The 14,458-nt window shown below is 63.1% G+C and overlaps 1 protein-coding gene across 3 annotated transcripts; it reads right to left on the bottom strand.

Moving 5' to 3' along the window:
- Nucleotides 1-304: 304 nt before the first annotated feature.
- Nucleotides 305-13,575, bottom strand: Klf15 (KLF transcription factor 15). Of its 3 annotated transcripts, none has more exons than XM_078033373.1 (3): nucleotides 13,135-13,575; nucleotides 7,353-8,447; nucleotides 305-1,590 (listed from the first exon to the last, which is right to left on the bottom strand). In XM_078033373.1, the coding sequence occupies exons 2-3, from the start codon at nucleotides 8,420-8,422 to the stop codon at nucleotides 1,422-1,424; spliced, it is 1,239 nt and encodes a 412-aa protein (XP_077889499.1). In that variant the 5' UTR covers nucleotides 8,423-8,447; nucleotides 13,135-13,575; the 3' UTR covers nucleotides 305-1,421. The 3 variants fall into 3 exon arrangements, with proteins under 3 accessions (XP_077889499.1, XP_077889497.1, XP_077889498.1); XM_078033371.1 differs by lacking the exon at nucleotides 13,135-13,575 and adding an exon at nucleotides 12,493-12,618; XM_078033372.1 differs by lacking the exon at nucleotides 13,135-13,575 and adding an exon at nucleotides 9,576-9,965.
- Nucleotides 13,576-14,458: the final 883 nt, after the last annotated feature.

The raw sequence follows: 14,458 nt of genomic DNA, 5'->3' as shown, positions 1-14,458 counted from the left end.
CAAAAAACAACCCACGGCTCAGCCACATTTCTAGAGATCTGCCCTCAGTACCAACCACATATACAGAAGGTGCACAATAAGTGCTTGAATCACTCAATAGTGGTAGGAAGAGCTGCATGTGTGTCTCCCAGGCTTTCCACAGGTGATCCGGGAGGCTGAGGCAGGAGGATTGCAATTTGGAGGCCAGCCTCACCAGAATCGAGGTGCTAAGCAACTCAGGGAGAGGGTACCCTCTCTCTAACAGCCCCGAATCTTCCCACCTCCCAGGAGCCACGGAAAACAGTACAAGTACACCCCAAAGTGATCGAGTTCTTTTTTTCTTTTTATTGGCAAAGTAAATATATATTTTTTTTATGAAGCAACAAAGAAAATATACATAATTGTCACATATGTACACCAGCTTTGTAGATTTCTTTTTTTTAATTTCAAATTTACACAAATGTCGACATGTTATTAAAAGATATTTTACGTCGATGTCCCTATGTACAGTTTATTTACATACATTCATAGGATGTGAAATAAACCTGTCAAAACAAGCTAGTTGGTTTGATATTAATTGCTAGAGAGGAATGCATTGCTAAATCCGGGCTGGGACGTTCTATCTAGTTCTTGGACTCCGAGTGTGGCCTTTTCCCCCTGTCCTCCAGATGGTGGCCCTAGAGGCTGGTGTCTGGATTTGTCTGGCGATCAGGAGGAAAGGAGGGGTTCACACTGGGCACAGAAGACCGTCGGTCGGTCGGTCTGTCTGTCTTGCACATTGAATTCCTAACACATGCACTCACTGCCAGCCCCACCCCACCCCCACCAAGAGGGGACACTTTTCACCTCTCTCCCACATGGAGGGGCCCCAACTGGCCAGATCCTGCCTCTCCATGGCCCTGCGTACCCTCTGCCAATCGTGCTGAACAAGCAACTTGGGCAAAACTGCTCTGACACCACAGTGCAGCCCTGGACTTTTGGCCTACTTCCTTCTTCCCCGGCATGACTCCCTCTGGGAACTGCACATTTCTTCCCCAGCTGTGGAGGCTTGGCTTTGGCCCAAGCAGGGAGCCCAGTGGGAGAAGAGCCAGGCACCCCCGCCCCCCCCCCCAAAAAAAAACCCTGCTTCCAGCTGGTGGCTTGCCGCAGAGGCCACCGTGGGAAGGCACAAAGGGATAAAGGCACTAAGGCCGGGCGTCGTCGTCGGGGCCCAGCGCTGGGGTCCCAGCCCCCAGGGACTTGGGTGGACAGAGTCTAAGTCTCCCCTGGGGGAAGGCAGCAGGTGGCGGGCTCAGGGTGACGTCCAGGGTGGCGCCTCCTAGCGCTGGGCTGGGACACCGTGGCGACCCTCAGCAGGAGGCCAATAAATTATTGCTTAAAAAAAAAAAAAAAAAAAAAAAGGACAAGGACCCGGAGGGAACGGGGCCCCGGGGGACGGGCGCTCAGTGGGCGGCGCGCACGGCGCGGCTGGTCCGCGGGAAGCGGTGCACCTTGACGTGCTTGGAGAGGTGGTCACTCCGCGCGAACTTCTTGTCGCACACGGGGCACTGGTAAGGCTTCACGCCCGAGTGGGACCGCCTGTGTCGCGACAGCTCGTCGGAGCGTGAGAACCTGCGGGACACGGCAGCGCGGTCAGCCAGGAGCGCACGGGGGACGCGTGGCACCTGCCTGGCCGCCTGGTTCCGGAGCCAGCAGCCTCCCCAGGACCAGGGCAGGGTCAGCAAGGCTTTGCTGGTTCTTAAAAGAGCAAGTGACTCCTGCTAGGAGGCAGAGGCCGGTCCAGAACAGACCCTCCTGCGCCCTGGCCTCCTGCGCCCCGGGTCCCCCCTGCCACAACATCCCCTTGCCACAACATAAGTGTTCAGGTGGCTCTTTACTCTTGCCACCACTGTGCCCTGACTCTCCTGCATCCCAGGTGCCCTGTGCTCCGGCCTCCTGCGCCCTGACCCTTCTGCGCCCCGACCATAATGCGTCCCGACTTCCTGCGCCTGGAACCTCCTGTGCCCGGACTCTCCTGCGCCCCAGATCCCCTGTGCCCGGACCTTCTTACGCCCTGACCGTCCTGCGCCCCGGCCCTCCTGCGCCCTGACCGTCCTGCGTCCTGACCCTTCTGTGCCTCCACCGTCCTGCGCTCCAACCCTCCTGCGCCCCAGGCCCCCTGCGCCCCAGGTCTCCCCTGCCACAACATAAGAGTTCAGGTGGTTCCTCACTCTTGCCACCACTGCGCCCTGACCCTCCTGCATCCCAGGTCCCCTGTGCCCCGACCATAATGCGACCCGACCTCCTCCGCCTAGACCCTCCTGTGCCCCAGGTCCCCTGCGCCTGGACCTTCCTGCACCCCGGCCATCCCTGGGGGTCCGACCGTCTTGTACCCCGACAGTCATACGTCCCGATCTCCTGCGCCTGGACCCTCCTGTGCCCCAGGTCCCCTGCGCCTGGACCTTCCTGCACCCCGGCCATCCTGCGCCCCAGGGCCCCTGGGGCGCAAACCGTCCTGTACCCCGACAGTCATGCGTCCGGATCTCCTGCGCCTGGACCCTCCTGGGCCCCAGGCCTCTGCAGCCTCTCCAAGATGGAAACGCCTGCAAATCGCAAGAGCTGGGGCAGCAAGGTCCAGCCTCCTGCCTCAGGGCCTCCAGAGCAGCTGCTGAATACTCCCCACAGGAAGCGACCTCAGGCTAAGGCACACCCAGACAGCAGGGCAACCCCCTCCCCACGGCCTCCTTCAGGAAGGGGGCGTGTGCTCATGGTGCCCTGGACCACAAGGTCACAGGGCCATTGGTGAGGGTCCAGGAAGCCTGTCCAGAGGGGAAACGGAGGTCCAGGGGAGGATACAGGGTCCCCAGGACTACAAAGGCGTCCCCAGCTCTTCCATCTTACTTCCAGGACAGACCCAAGAGGTGTCCTTGGGTATGAGTCACCCTACTCCTGGACCATGGTGGCCTGTAAGTGGGGACCTCTGAGACCCCAAACAACAATGCACCCCTGCCAGGTGTTCTTAAGAGTTCAGGACGGCCAGCACCGTGGCGCACCCAGACGTCATCCCAGGCTCGGGAGGCTGAGGCAGGAGGACCACAAGTTGGAGGCCAGCCTCAGCCAAAGTGAGGCGCCAAGCAACTCCAGTGAGACCCTGTCTCTAAACAAAATATAAGATAGAGCTGGGGACGTGGGCCAAGCGCCCCTGAGCTCAATCCTCGTCCCCGCTGCTACAACATAAGAGTTCAGGTGGCTCTCATGACATCTCTGTCTTGACCTCTGAGGTCCTGGGAGCAAGTACTTCCCACGCAAGGACCAAAGTTGGGATAAAGAGCCCTGACTTCCTGTCACTGACTTCAGGGCTCTGAGGCTCTCCCTACCTGATCCTGGTGGCAGACGGACCTGTCACATCTCACGACCCCATCCACGTGTTCTTGCCTCCTTCGCTCCGTCTCTATCGATCTGTCCGTGGTCCCTCTCACCACAGGACATTTGCACCTACTTTCCTCTATTTAGAAGGCTCTTGCCCGCTCTCCCGCTGCCCTCTTGTACTATCCCTCAGAGTTCAGCCCAGGTCCCTGCCACTCACCAGGAGAGCCTCCAGGATGGCCATTCTGGGCTCGGGGACACTACCTGCCTGCCTTTCCTCACTCTTGCCACCGCTGTGACTTCAACCTAGTCTCAGCCTTTTCCTCTTTGGGGCCAGGGACTGAACCCAGGGGCGCAGCTCTGTCCCTGAGCCCCAGCCCGGCCTGCTGCAGGGCGAGGCTCAGTCAGTGCATTTACATGGAGGGCAATGACTGCAGGCTGGGTGGCATATGTCATGGGGGACCCGTGTCCCCGGGCCAGGGCCACCTGTCCCCAGGGGGAGGGGCACAGCTTCTGAGCAGATGCCAGGAGCCAGAGCTCGGAGCCCCTCCCAGGAACTTCGGCCCCCGGGCCAAGGTCGGTCCTCGGCCGGGCAGGACCCTGCACCCGAGTCACACAGCACCCTGGACGGTGGGTCCCCTGCCCTAACCTGGCTGTCATCCCCCCAGCACGCACCCTGCGGGGTCCTGAGCTGGCACAACCCCGGGCCTCTGTCTCCCCACCCGGGGCAGGGTGCACGGCACACCCATCCTGAGGAGTGAGGGGCAGCCGGGGAGATACACAAAAAGCCCTCCCCACGGCTGAGGAGGCTGAGGCAGGAGGATCGTGAGTTGGAGGCCAGTCTCAGCAAAAGCAAGACCCTAAGCAACTCAGCGAGACCCTGAACTCCCAGTACGATTTCTGGTACTCCCCCACCCCCCTCCAAAAAAAAGCCATCACAAAGTCATCTCAGGGACCACCATGGAAATGGCACCCCCTCCCCCATTTAGTTGTGCAGTGAGCAACCTTCCCATCTGTACATGGGACCCACCATGAGGATGGGATCAGCAAGGACACAGGGGTCCAGAGAGCAGCCTGGGAGCCCGAATCCTGTCCCTCCCACCTCCTGGCTCTGTGGCCTCAGGCCTGCAGCGCCCATTATGAATGACACCAGGCCACCGCTCTCTCGTGGCCGCGACCTGCTTTAAATCTCCACCCTCGCGCGACAGAAGGGGTTTCTTTCTGGAAGGATCCGCGGGCCACTCTGGAACAGGATGTTCCGCTGCAGGGAACAAAGGCGCCTGTGTTTGAGGGTGAGGCAAGGAAACTTCTAGGAAGGCAGCCACACTTCCCAGAGGCTGAGACGCGAAGGGGACAGCTGCTGGTGTCCCAGGCAGTGTGGGTGTGACGTCCTGCCCCACAGAGGGGACAGAGAGAGACCCGGGGACAGACAGAGACCCGGGGACAGACAGAGACCCGGGGACGGACAGGGCAGGAGGCAGCCAGGCTGAGCACCTGGGCAAGACGGCCACTTGGTGGGGACAGACAGTTACGGTGTGGGGCAGCAGAGGGGCCGGAGCAGGAGCCAGCCAGGAAGAGGAAATCTGTCCCCTCGCCAGGGGACCCGGAAGCCAAGCAGCGCCCCGGGAGGAGGTGAGCAGAGGGCTGGAGAGCGGCCCCAAGTCTAAGGTGGGCAGGGGACAGCCAGCTCTGGTGGAGCTCTGGGTCAGCCCCTTGTTAGCTGGGGGACGGTGGAGAAGTGAACTGACCACTCTGTGCCTCCATTTCCTCTGACAAATGGGATCACTGACCCCAACCTTTTTTTTGTGTGTGTGTGTGTGTGGGGGAGACCAGGGATTGAATCCAGGGTCCCTCGACCCCTGAGTCCCGTCCCCAGCCCTGTTTTGCGCCTTATTTAGAGACAGGGTCTCCCTGAGCGGGTCAGGGTCTGCTCAGTGGCTGAGGCTGGCCTCTAACTTGAGATCCTCCTGTCTCAGCCTCCGTGCCCGTCTGCTCATTTTGACAACCAATGAGCTATTTTCCCCCGGGAAGCAGCACCCTGGGTAGGGGCGCAGACGCATCCCCGTGATGCCAAGCGGGGTCCCCCGAGAACCAGCGTGGGCCGAGGTGTGCCCGCCTGGCGTGTGCCCCGTGAGCCACACCCTGGGGCCGTGTGACACAGTGCCCGTGCTCAGCGCCACCCTCTGTGGCAAATGGGTTGGCACCACGCTCTACAGGAGGTGACGGGTCCCCTGTGGAGGGGTGGGGCTGGCGAGGGACAGGGTGGAGGGGACCCTGATTCTCAGCAGCAGCCCCTGGTCCATAAATATGACAGGTCCTGTCCACGCTGGGCTGTCCCCAAAGCTGGGTCCGTTCCCATCTGAGAGCTATAGGCCTCCCTTTTGGAGACGGTCACCACACTGAAGAGACTCAAGCCTCTTGGGGTCGGCCCAGGAGGCCAGGACCCCTGCAGTCAGCCTGGGTCTCCCGGAGGGTCACAGAAGTGTCCCTCCCCAGGGCTGGGGACCCTCAGCTTCCCGTGGGACAGCCTTTGCCACGTTGGGACACCACAGAGGACGGACCTGCTCCGTGGAGAAGTCACAGAGGCCCAGGAGGGGGTCCTGGCAGTCTGTCCCTGCTGGTGTCCCCAGGCCAGTGTCCTTCCCTGTGGAGGGGTCCTGGGCTAGGGGTCAGCTCCGGGGTCACAAGGTATTGGAGATAATCCCCCCAGTCCACCCGGGCTGGCCTAAGTGGCTGAGGCTGGCCTCTACCTGGCATCCTCCTGCCTCAGCCTCCCGAGGCCCGGCTCAACCTCCACCCTTGCCCACCTGCTGCCTTGGGGACTGAGGACCTCCTCACTTGCAAGGGTGACCATCAGCCTCCGGGGACACTCGCGGTGGCTAAGGCCCCACCAGCTCTCAGGACCGGTATCCGGCCAAGAGGACCAAAGCCACAGAGCCACCAGGCACCACACAGCAGGTCACATGGCAGAGGGACACAGAGACACCTATCGCGGGACCCGCCCACGCACAGCCACGCGGCCATCTGCCAGGTCTGGCTCTGGGGCACTCCGCGCACGTGCGGGTGACGGGGGTGTCGGAGGCTCATGCGCTGTCCCCGGGTGAGGAGTGTCCTACACTGTGGAGGACCCTGCCCGGCACCCCTGGGGACCAAGCTCCAGGTGGACCTCCCCAAAAGGGGGAGGGGGACCCGCGGGGTCCCCTCTGCCTCTGGCACCGCAGCCTCCTGAGCACGGCCCGACCTTGGGGGGCTGGTTTCCCCCGACGCCACGCAGGGCAGAGCCTGGGGGGACTGGCCACCTGGAGCCCAGCATTGGCCAGGCCTGTCCCCCACCCTGGGTGGCTTCTCAACTATGCTGTGAGGAAGCTGGTCCCCAGGCTGAGTGGGAGCACTGAGTGGGACTCCTCTCCCTCTCTGTCCCCTCTCCCCCCCCCCTCTCTCTCTTTTGGTCCCAGGGATTGAACCTCAGGTCCCTTGACCCCTGAGCCCCGTCCTCAGCCCTTTTCATATTTTATTTAGAGACAGGGGCTCCCTGAGTGGCTTAGGGACTCACTCCGTGGCTGAGGCTGGCCTCCAACACGCGATCCTCCTGCCTCAGCCTCCCGAGCTGCTGGGCACCCTGGCACCTGGCTGAGATGCGGCTTCCCTCAATCAGTCCCCTGGGTTCCGATCGCGCAGGCCGGGGTCCCTGACTCGCCCAACCCCCCGCTCAGATGTCAGCCAGGGGTCAAGGTGGTCCTTACGCCAAGCCCCAGCCTCCATCCAACCCATTCAAGGGTCCTGATTAGCCCAAGTGCCCTTCTGCTGTGTCCTAGCCCCTGCCACGTCACCCTCTTACCACCAGATCGGGGACCCAGCGGGGGTCCCTGCCTGCCTTACCTGGTCATTATGAACGGGACACTCTCGGCTTTAGTCGTGGGACCAGCGAGTCTCCGGGTGGCTGTGTCGTTCTGGCCCCGCCCCTTCCCGCCCCTCGTCCCCTTCCTAATGGGCCTGTGAGCCCCGTGGCCTGTCCCCTGCATACTGACCTCCAGCCGCAGCCGGGCCAGGTGCAGGCGAAGGGCTTCTCCCCGGTGTGCCGGCGCAGGTGGGCCTTGAGGTGGCTGCTCTTGGTGTACATCTTGTGACACCCGGGGAAGGTGCACTTGTGCATCTTGAGGAGGTCGGCCGCCGGGCTCTTGGGGAACTTCTGTCCCCCCAGCAGGCCGGGCCCGGGCCCCAGCGCCCCCGACCCCGCGGGCTTGGCGGCGATGGGCACGGGGGCGATGCGCACGAACTTGGAGGGCAGGCTCAGGCTGGAGGAGGGCAGCACCTGGGGCACCAGGGCGAAGGTCTGGCCCTGGATGTTGACCAGCAGCTGAGCCACCTTGACGTTGTCGGGGGCTTGGCCAGGGGAGGCCGGCCCCGCGCCCGGCTCCTGCTTCACGGGCACCGGCTGGATCTGCAGCAGGACCGGCACTGCGCCCTCAGCGGCGCCTTGCGCGCTTGCGCTCCCGGGCGCAGGGGCACCGCGCTCTCTCCCGCCAGGGCCCGCGTGCGCATGGCTCCTGAGGGGCCCCGTGGGGAGCTGGCCACAGGCCTCCGAGTCCTGGCCGCTGCCCTGGGGGGCCCCCTTGGCCTCTGGCTCCATGTTCTCCTCCAGAAACTCCTGGATCTCCTCCAGGGTGGGTTGGAAGGGCCTGGCCACCTCCTCGGGGTCGCCCAGCGCGAACTCTGGGAAGCAAACGTGCTCCCCCTTCACGGGCACCGGGGCCCTCCGCCACGTCCCCCAGGTCACAGGGCCACTGCTGTCCCCCAGGCTCGCGCTGCCACCGCCGCCACCACCACCGCCGCCGCCGCCCAGGGTGGCCTGGGAGAGCAAGAAATCCAAGATGCTGTCCTGTCCCTCGGCACCGGGGCCACCGCCGTAGCAGGAGCAGAGGGACTGGGAGTCGGGGCTGGCGCAGGAGCAGGGGCTGGACACGTCACTGTCGTCCTCGGAAAGGGGCGACGGCAGCATGTGGTAGGGCCGCCGGCTGGCCAGCCTGTCCCCCAGGTACCCCACGGGGCACTTGGGCGACGAGAAGGTCTCGTCCACCGGCAGCAGGTGGTCCACCATGCTGGCCGGGCCGCGCTGGTGGCCGCTGTGAAGGAGGAAAGAGAGTCAGGACGGTGGCTGGCGGCCCCTGGTGGGGCTTGTCCCCACCCTGGGTCGCCTGCCCGGCTCCCAGCTGCCAAATGCCAGGCTCCTGCCTCACCCCCAGGGACAGGGGCCTGCAAGAGCGTCCTCTGAAACGCTGCCACCAAGTTTGCAAAAGAGCCCTCGGAGCCCCGTTGCACAACCCGGGCCGCTCTGGTTCCAGACGGAATTTTCCAGAAAGATCCTGGAAAAGAGTCCACGTGTGCATCGGTGCGGGAGGAACCACGTTGGAGGGGACGCCATCAGGGGCTCTGGGTCCCCAGAACTGGCCAGGACTCGGAGGGCCACTGCCCATCGTAGGACCTGAACCTCAGTGTCACCTCTGTTGGGTCACAGGAGGGGGGATGGGACGGGGGCCACTTGCTCTCTGACCCCAAGCCTTCTCTGGCCTTCCGTGGATTGCCAGATCCAGCGAATAAAAACGCAAGGTGCCCATCAGGCGTCCACTTCAGATTTTTTTTTTTAAATCATCTACTTTATATAAGTTGTTTTTAAATATGACTCGAGCTGATATTTAGTTTATTTTATTTTTTGGTACCAGGGACTGTCCCCAGCTCTTTTTTTCTATTTTATTTAGAGACAGGGTCTCCCTGAGTGGCTCAGGGCCTCGCTGAGTGGCTGAGGCTGGCCTCCCACTTGCGATCCTCCTGCCCCAGCCTCCCCAGCTGCTGGGATGACAGGCGTGGGCCACCGTCCCCCCCGGGTGGGGTCTATTTTTAACTGGGAAAACTGTGGTTTGGAGGCAGAAAAGTTCAAGGACAGTAAGTACCTGTCCTCAGAGGACTCAGTTTCCCCATCTGATTGTCACCTTTCCCCCACACACACACCCTGGGGACAAGCTTGAACAAGACCCTCCCCAGGACTCCTGAGACTCAGCCACCATGGTGGACGAGGTCCCACCTCTTGGGCAGGGACGAGCTCACCCAAGATCCCACAGCACCCAATGCGTGTGGCCGCCTCAATCCCCCAACCATCCCGAGGGTCACACGTCGGGACCCCGTTGGCCAATTGGGACGCGCTCTCCTGCCGTACACCCCCCACGGCCCCTTCAGTCCCCACCTGGGGCACTCACCACCTTGGCGACGCTCGGCTAATGCCCCCTGTCTTCCCACTAGACAGGGCGCTCCATGTGTCCCCAGTCCCCAGTGTGACACCCGGCGCCCAGGAGGGGCTCAGAAGATGTTCGTGGAGAGGAGGGGAGGACAGTGTGTTCTCTGAAGCCAAAGGCCATGTCAGTCCCGTGTTCCAGGAGAGTCAACAGTGGGTCTGCCTGCAATAGGGCCACCTTTCTGGACCTTTGTCCCCGCCCAGTGACCACAGCGGGCTGGGTATTTATCCAGGTTGGGGAAAGGGACAGTGTTTGGCATTGGGAGCCAGGGCGTCTCTGGAACCTGGTGTCACCTCTGTGCCCACCCCTCCTTCTTCTTTTTTTTTGGGGGGGGGTGGGTGCCCTCGACCCCTGAGCCCCGTCCCCAGCCCTATTTGGTATTTTATGGAGAGTCAGGGCCTCCCTGAGTTGCTCAGGGCCTCGCTTTGGCTGAGGCTGGCTTTGGACTCGCGATCCTCCTGCCTCGGCCTCCCGAGCCCCTGGGATGGCAGGCGCGCGCCACGTAGCTCCAAGGAAGCAACAGCCTGCTCTGAGCCCTGAGCACGTGGACCAGGAGGATGGGTGGCATTTAGGGTTTCAGTCCTCGGACACAGGTTTTTTTTATTGGGAGTGTTTTAGAAAACACACCCAGGGCTGTGTTGAATACACTCGAGTCACCAAATCAGGTGCCGGGAGGAATGAAGGGGCCGGATGATTCCAAGAGCAATGCGAGGCTGTGGGAAGAGCCCACGTGCCACCCGAGAGTCCCCGCCTGTGTCACCACCCTCCAGGCAGGATCCACACTCCTTGGATCAGCTAGTCTCCGCTGGGCTACCTCAGGCAGGTAGCACGACTTCTCTGAGTCTGTCTCTTGACCTGGGCCAGCAATGCTTGAGCAGTCCAGGAACCCAACACTTAGGGGCAGGGGCACAATCAGGGCCACAAGCAGCCATGAAGGTGGCCCTCAAAGGAATGAGCACCTGGGAGTCCCCCCCCCACACACCCGCCCTCTGCTGGGATGCTAAGGAATCTGGGGACTCCAGCCTCCCTGGGACCCAGAACAGGCTGCTTCAAACCTCCCCTGAAATGTGACCACCAACCAGAGGTTCCATGATATTAAACAATGACTGCTGCTGCTGGGCGCGGTGGCCCACACCTGTCATCCCAGCGGCTCCGGAGGCTGAGGCAGGAGGATTGCAAGTTCAAAGCCAGCCTCAGCCAAAGGGAGGCCCTGAGCAACTCAGGGAGACCCCGTCTCTCCATAAAATACCAAATAGGGCTGGGGTTAAGCGCCCTGAGCTCAGAAGCCACTGGGTCACATCACCCCGTTTTATACTGTCCCTAGCAGGTGCCACAGTGGTGAATGGTCTTGGTGGTGTGTATGTGGAGTCCTTTCCTGTGGACCTCCCCACCAGAATATAAGCTCTTTGGACGGCCAGGCAGGGCCATGCCCCAGGGTTGGCTGGATGAGGCTGAGTGGGGAAGCCAGGTAGATGGCAGGGTCTGAAGACCAGGCTGAGTGTCCCTGCGGCAGGACAGGGCAGGATCTGGGGAGCCCAGAAGGGGCTCTGGGGCTTCCTGAGGTGCAGGCATTTAAAAAAAAAGGGAGTATTCGGGCTGGGGCCCGCTCTGGTCCCTAAAAAACACCAGCACGTGGCGCAGGCTGCATGCAGGGGGAGGGGACGCGCTGTTCCGGGCACAGTCCCTGGCTGGCCGCTGGACTCCGCCCCCTCCCTCGCCGGCCAGGCCTGCTGTTTATCCTCCCGGGGACACAGCGGCTGCAGGAACAACATGTAATTGATAACAAGCCCAGCGCCCGCCAAGGGCTCGCCATTGGGTCAGCGAGCAAATCACGGGGGTGGCGGGTGGGGGCCGCCTTTCAAAATAAGAGTCTCTGCTCCCTGCGCTGCCCACAGGCCCTCAAGTCGCCTTGTCCCGCTGTTTTAAGCACCTGTAGATGGTGAGGGCCACCGGGTTCTTGGGGAGGGAAGACTTTGGGGACATTTCTTGGGACCAACCAGGAAAGAAAACACTTCTTGGAGGTGGAGGTGGGGGGGGGGTGGAGTCCCTGGGTCACACCACAGTGGGGAGGGAAGAGGGAACGGGACGGCTGTGTTGGGTAGGGATGGCATTTCCTCTGTCCCCTCGGCTGCCACCTCAGCCACCTCTCTGGTAATGTTGGAAGGCCCCCCACCCCCACCCCAGGGGACTCCGTGGTGGGGGTGCAGGTGGGGGACTAAGCCGCGTGGCCTTGCGCAAAGGGGGTGTGGGTGTGTGTCGTGTGACTGCGTGTGCGGGGCAGCGCTGTGCGCGGCAGCCGAGGTGGCGGCGCGGGTGTCCGCGCGGGCGCGCGCGCATGGGGTCAGCGTGGGTGTCCACTCGCGCGGGGGACGGCGCGTGGGGACGCGAGGCGCAGGGAGTCGGCCGGGACCCCTCCGCGGAGCCCGGGAGCGCTGCCCGCTGGGCACCATGCCCTCGGCCTGTGCCACCCCCTCCCCGCGCTGCCCCGCTGCCGGTGACCGATAGTAACCCCTCGGCCACTGGCCCCTCCGCCCCCCCTCCCCACCCCCAACCGCGGGCGGCCAGCGCCCCTGCCCGCTCCCTCCCCGGGGCCAGGCCCCGCCGCGCCCCACCATATGGGAGGGCTGTCCCGGAAGGCGACCGCGGGCCCTCGGAACCGGCGCCGGGGCGGCCGCTGGGGCCTGCAGCGTGTGGACGCTGGTGGGCGCGCGGGGTCACCGTCCCCCGGGGGCCTGGCGACCTCCCGCCTCCCGCAGCGCGGGGCTCCCCCGGGCGCCCGCGGAGCCCCGGGCCGCGAGCTCTCCAAGGGCAGCCCGCGCCCGGCAGCCCCGGTCACCGCGGCCGTGTCCACGCGGCCCCGTCCCCTCGGCGCCTCTCCCACCTGAACTTGGCGCGCGCCTGGCCAGCGGCCAGGCCCCGGCGTCCTGCTGTCCGCCCGGGCTGAGCTGGGGGCGGCCGCCCGGTCGGGGTCTGGGCGGCCGCGGGCCGGGCCGCGGGTCCCTGCGCTCGCTCGCCCGCTGCCCGCTGCGGCGGAGTCTCGCCCGCCGGCCGCGCTCTGCGCTCCCTCCCGGCCGCTCACGTGACGCCGCGGGCGCCGCGAAGGCTCGCAGGAGGCTCGGCCCCGGGCGCGCTTCCCATTGGCCAGCGCCGCGCGTCACGCGCCCCGCCCCGCCCAGGCCACGCCCCGACCACGCCCCCAGACACGCCCCCGACACTCCAGGCCCCAGCGCAGCGCTGGGCTCAGAGCCCGGGAGCTGCTGGAGCTGCTGGAGCTGCGCGCAGCTAGATCTGGCGCCCGATCCGGCCTCCAGCCGTCCACCCGCTGCCTCCGCGTCCACGAGGGTCCGCTTCCCCAGGTGAGGACGTGAGGCGAGCCCTGGGGCCTGCCTACGAAGGGCGCTGAAAGGGTGCCCCCGAGCTGTCCACCCACCGGGGGTATGGCTGGCGGGGTCAGTTGCGCCACCCCGTGTCCACCCCGCGCGATCCGCTCTCCCGGTGCTGCCGGGTGAATTAGGGGACTTGCCTGGGGACTGTTGTTGGAGAAATACGGTGTCTGGTCGTCCCTCTGGGCAAGCCACCAGCGCTGCCAGCCTGGCTGGCCTCCGATTGCCCAGGGGGTTTGCTGACCTCCCCTGGAGGCCGATGACAGCGGCTCTCCGGGGACACCTTCAGTGCTGCTGGTCTATGGAGCGCGGATCTCGGGGCTGCTCCAGTCCGAAGCGATTTCCTCCGGATGCATTGGCGCCCAGCTGCTGCGAGAGAGAGAGAGAGAGAGAGAGCTCTGGGCAGTCAGCGGTCAGCGCGAGAGAGGCACGTGAGCCACGAGTGCCAGTCCCCTGCGGCGCCCTTTGACCCACATTCCAGCCGGATCCCCAGCCAAGCGTTTCCCAGACCAAGAACCCACTCAAGAGGGCGCCGCAGGAAGGAGAGGGGCCAGGCGAGCTGGTCCGGCTGCACCACGGGGCATCTAATGCACGGCCACCCCTCGGGCACGTGGACAGCGCTCCTTCTAGGAAGCTGACTCCTTCTCCCTGGAGGCGGGGGAGCATGCTCTGGAGCCAGTGAGTGGGGTCGAGGTCCCGCGTAGGGTGTGTATTGGACAATTGCAGCAAAGGGTCAGAAGATGCTGGAAACCAAGGTGCGTCCTCAGCAGCATTAGCGCTAGGGGCCCTGAGGGTCCGCAAACCCCAAAACAGTCAGGATGACTCTGTTGAAATCTGAGTCACATCATGTCCTTCTCGGCTGTTTTAATTTTCCTATCCCATTTTAGCTTTTTTTTTTCTTTTTCTTGGCAATTATTACCTTTTTAACATTCCCCACCCCCCCACCCCCACCACAATTTTGGGGATTGAACCCTCAGCCCTTTTTATTTTTTTGTTTTGAGACAGGGTTTCAGTAATTTTTTTGAGGCTGGCCTCCAACTTGCAATCCTCTAGCCCCAGCCTCCTGAGTCGCTGGGATGATAGTCATGAGACGCTGTGCCTGGCTTTGCCTTCTTTATTATGTATTTTCCATTTTCTATTATTTATCCTTTGTCTCCTCCAAAACAGAATGGAAGCTCCATCCCGGCCGGCGGCGATTTCGAGCCCTTCGTATCTCCAGCATGAAGCATACCGTAGGCACCCAATAGTTGAATGAATAAATTTTCAGAAAGACTTAAACCGGAATGACGGGTTGGATGCACATCCCCAGCTCGCACAGCATGTCAAGCTCTGCCCTGGAATCTTCCAGATGCCTCCCCTCACAGATGTTGCAGTGGTGTGCAGAGCTGGCCCCGTGCAGCGGCCCTCTGTGCTGTGGGGGTGTATGAGTCAGCTACAGCCGCGTAACAGATACCAGAGTGGGAT

Source organism: Ictidomys tridecemlineatus, chromosome 16, assembly GCF_052094955.1.
Source record: "Ictidomys tridecemlineatus isolate mIctTri1 chromosome 16, mIctTri1.hap1, whole genome shotgun sequence".
Taxonomy (NCBI): domain Eukaryota; kingdom Metazoa; phylum Chordata; class Mammalia; order Rodentia; family Sciuridae; genus Ictidomys; species Ictidomys tridecemlineatus.
This window is presented reverse-complemented; position numbering and strand designations above follow the sequence as displayed.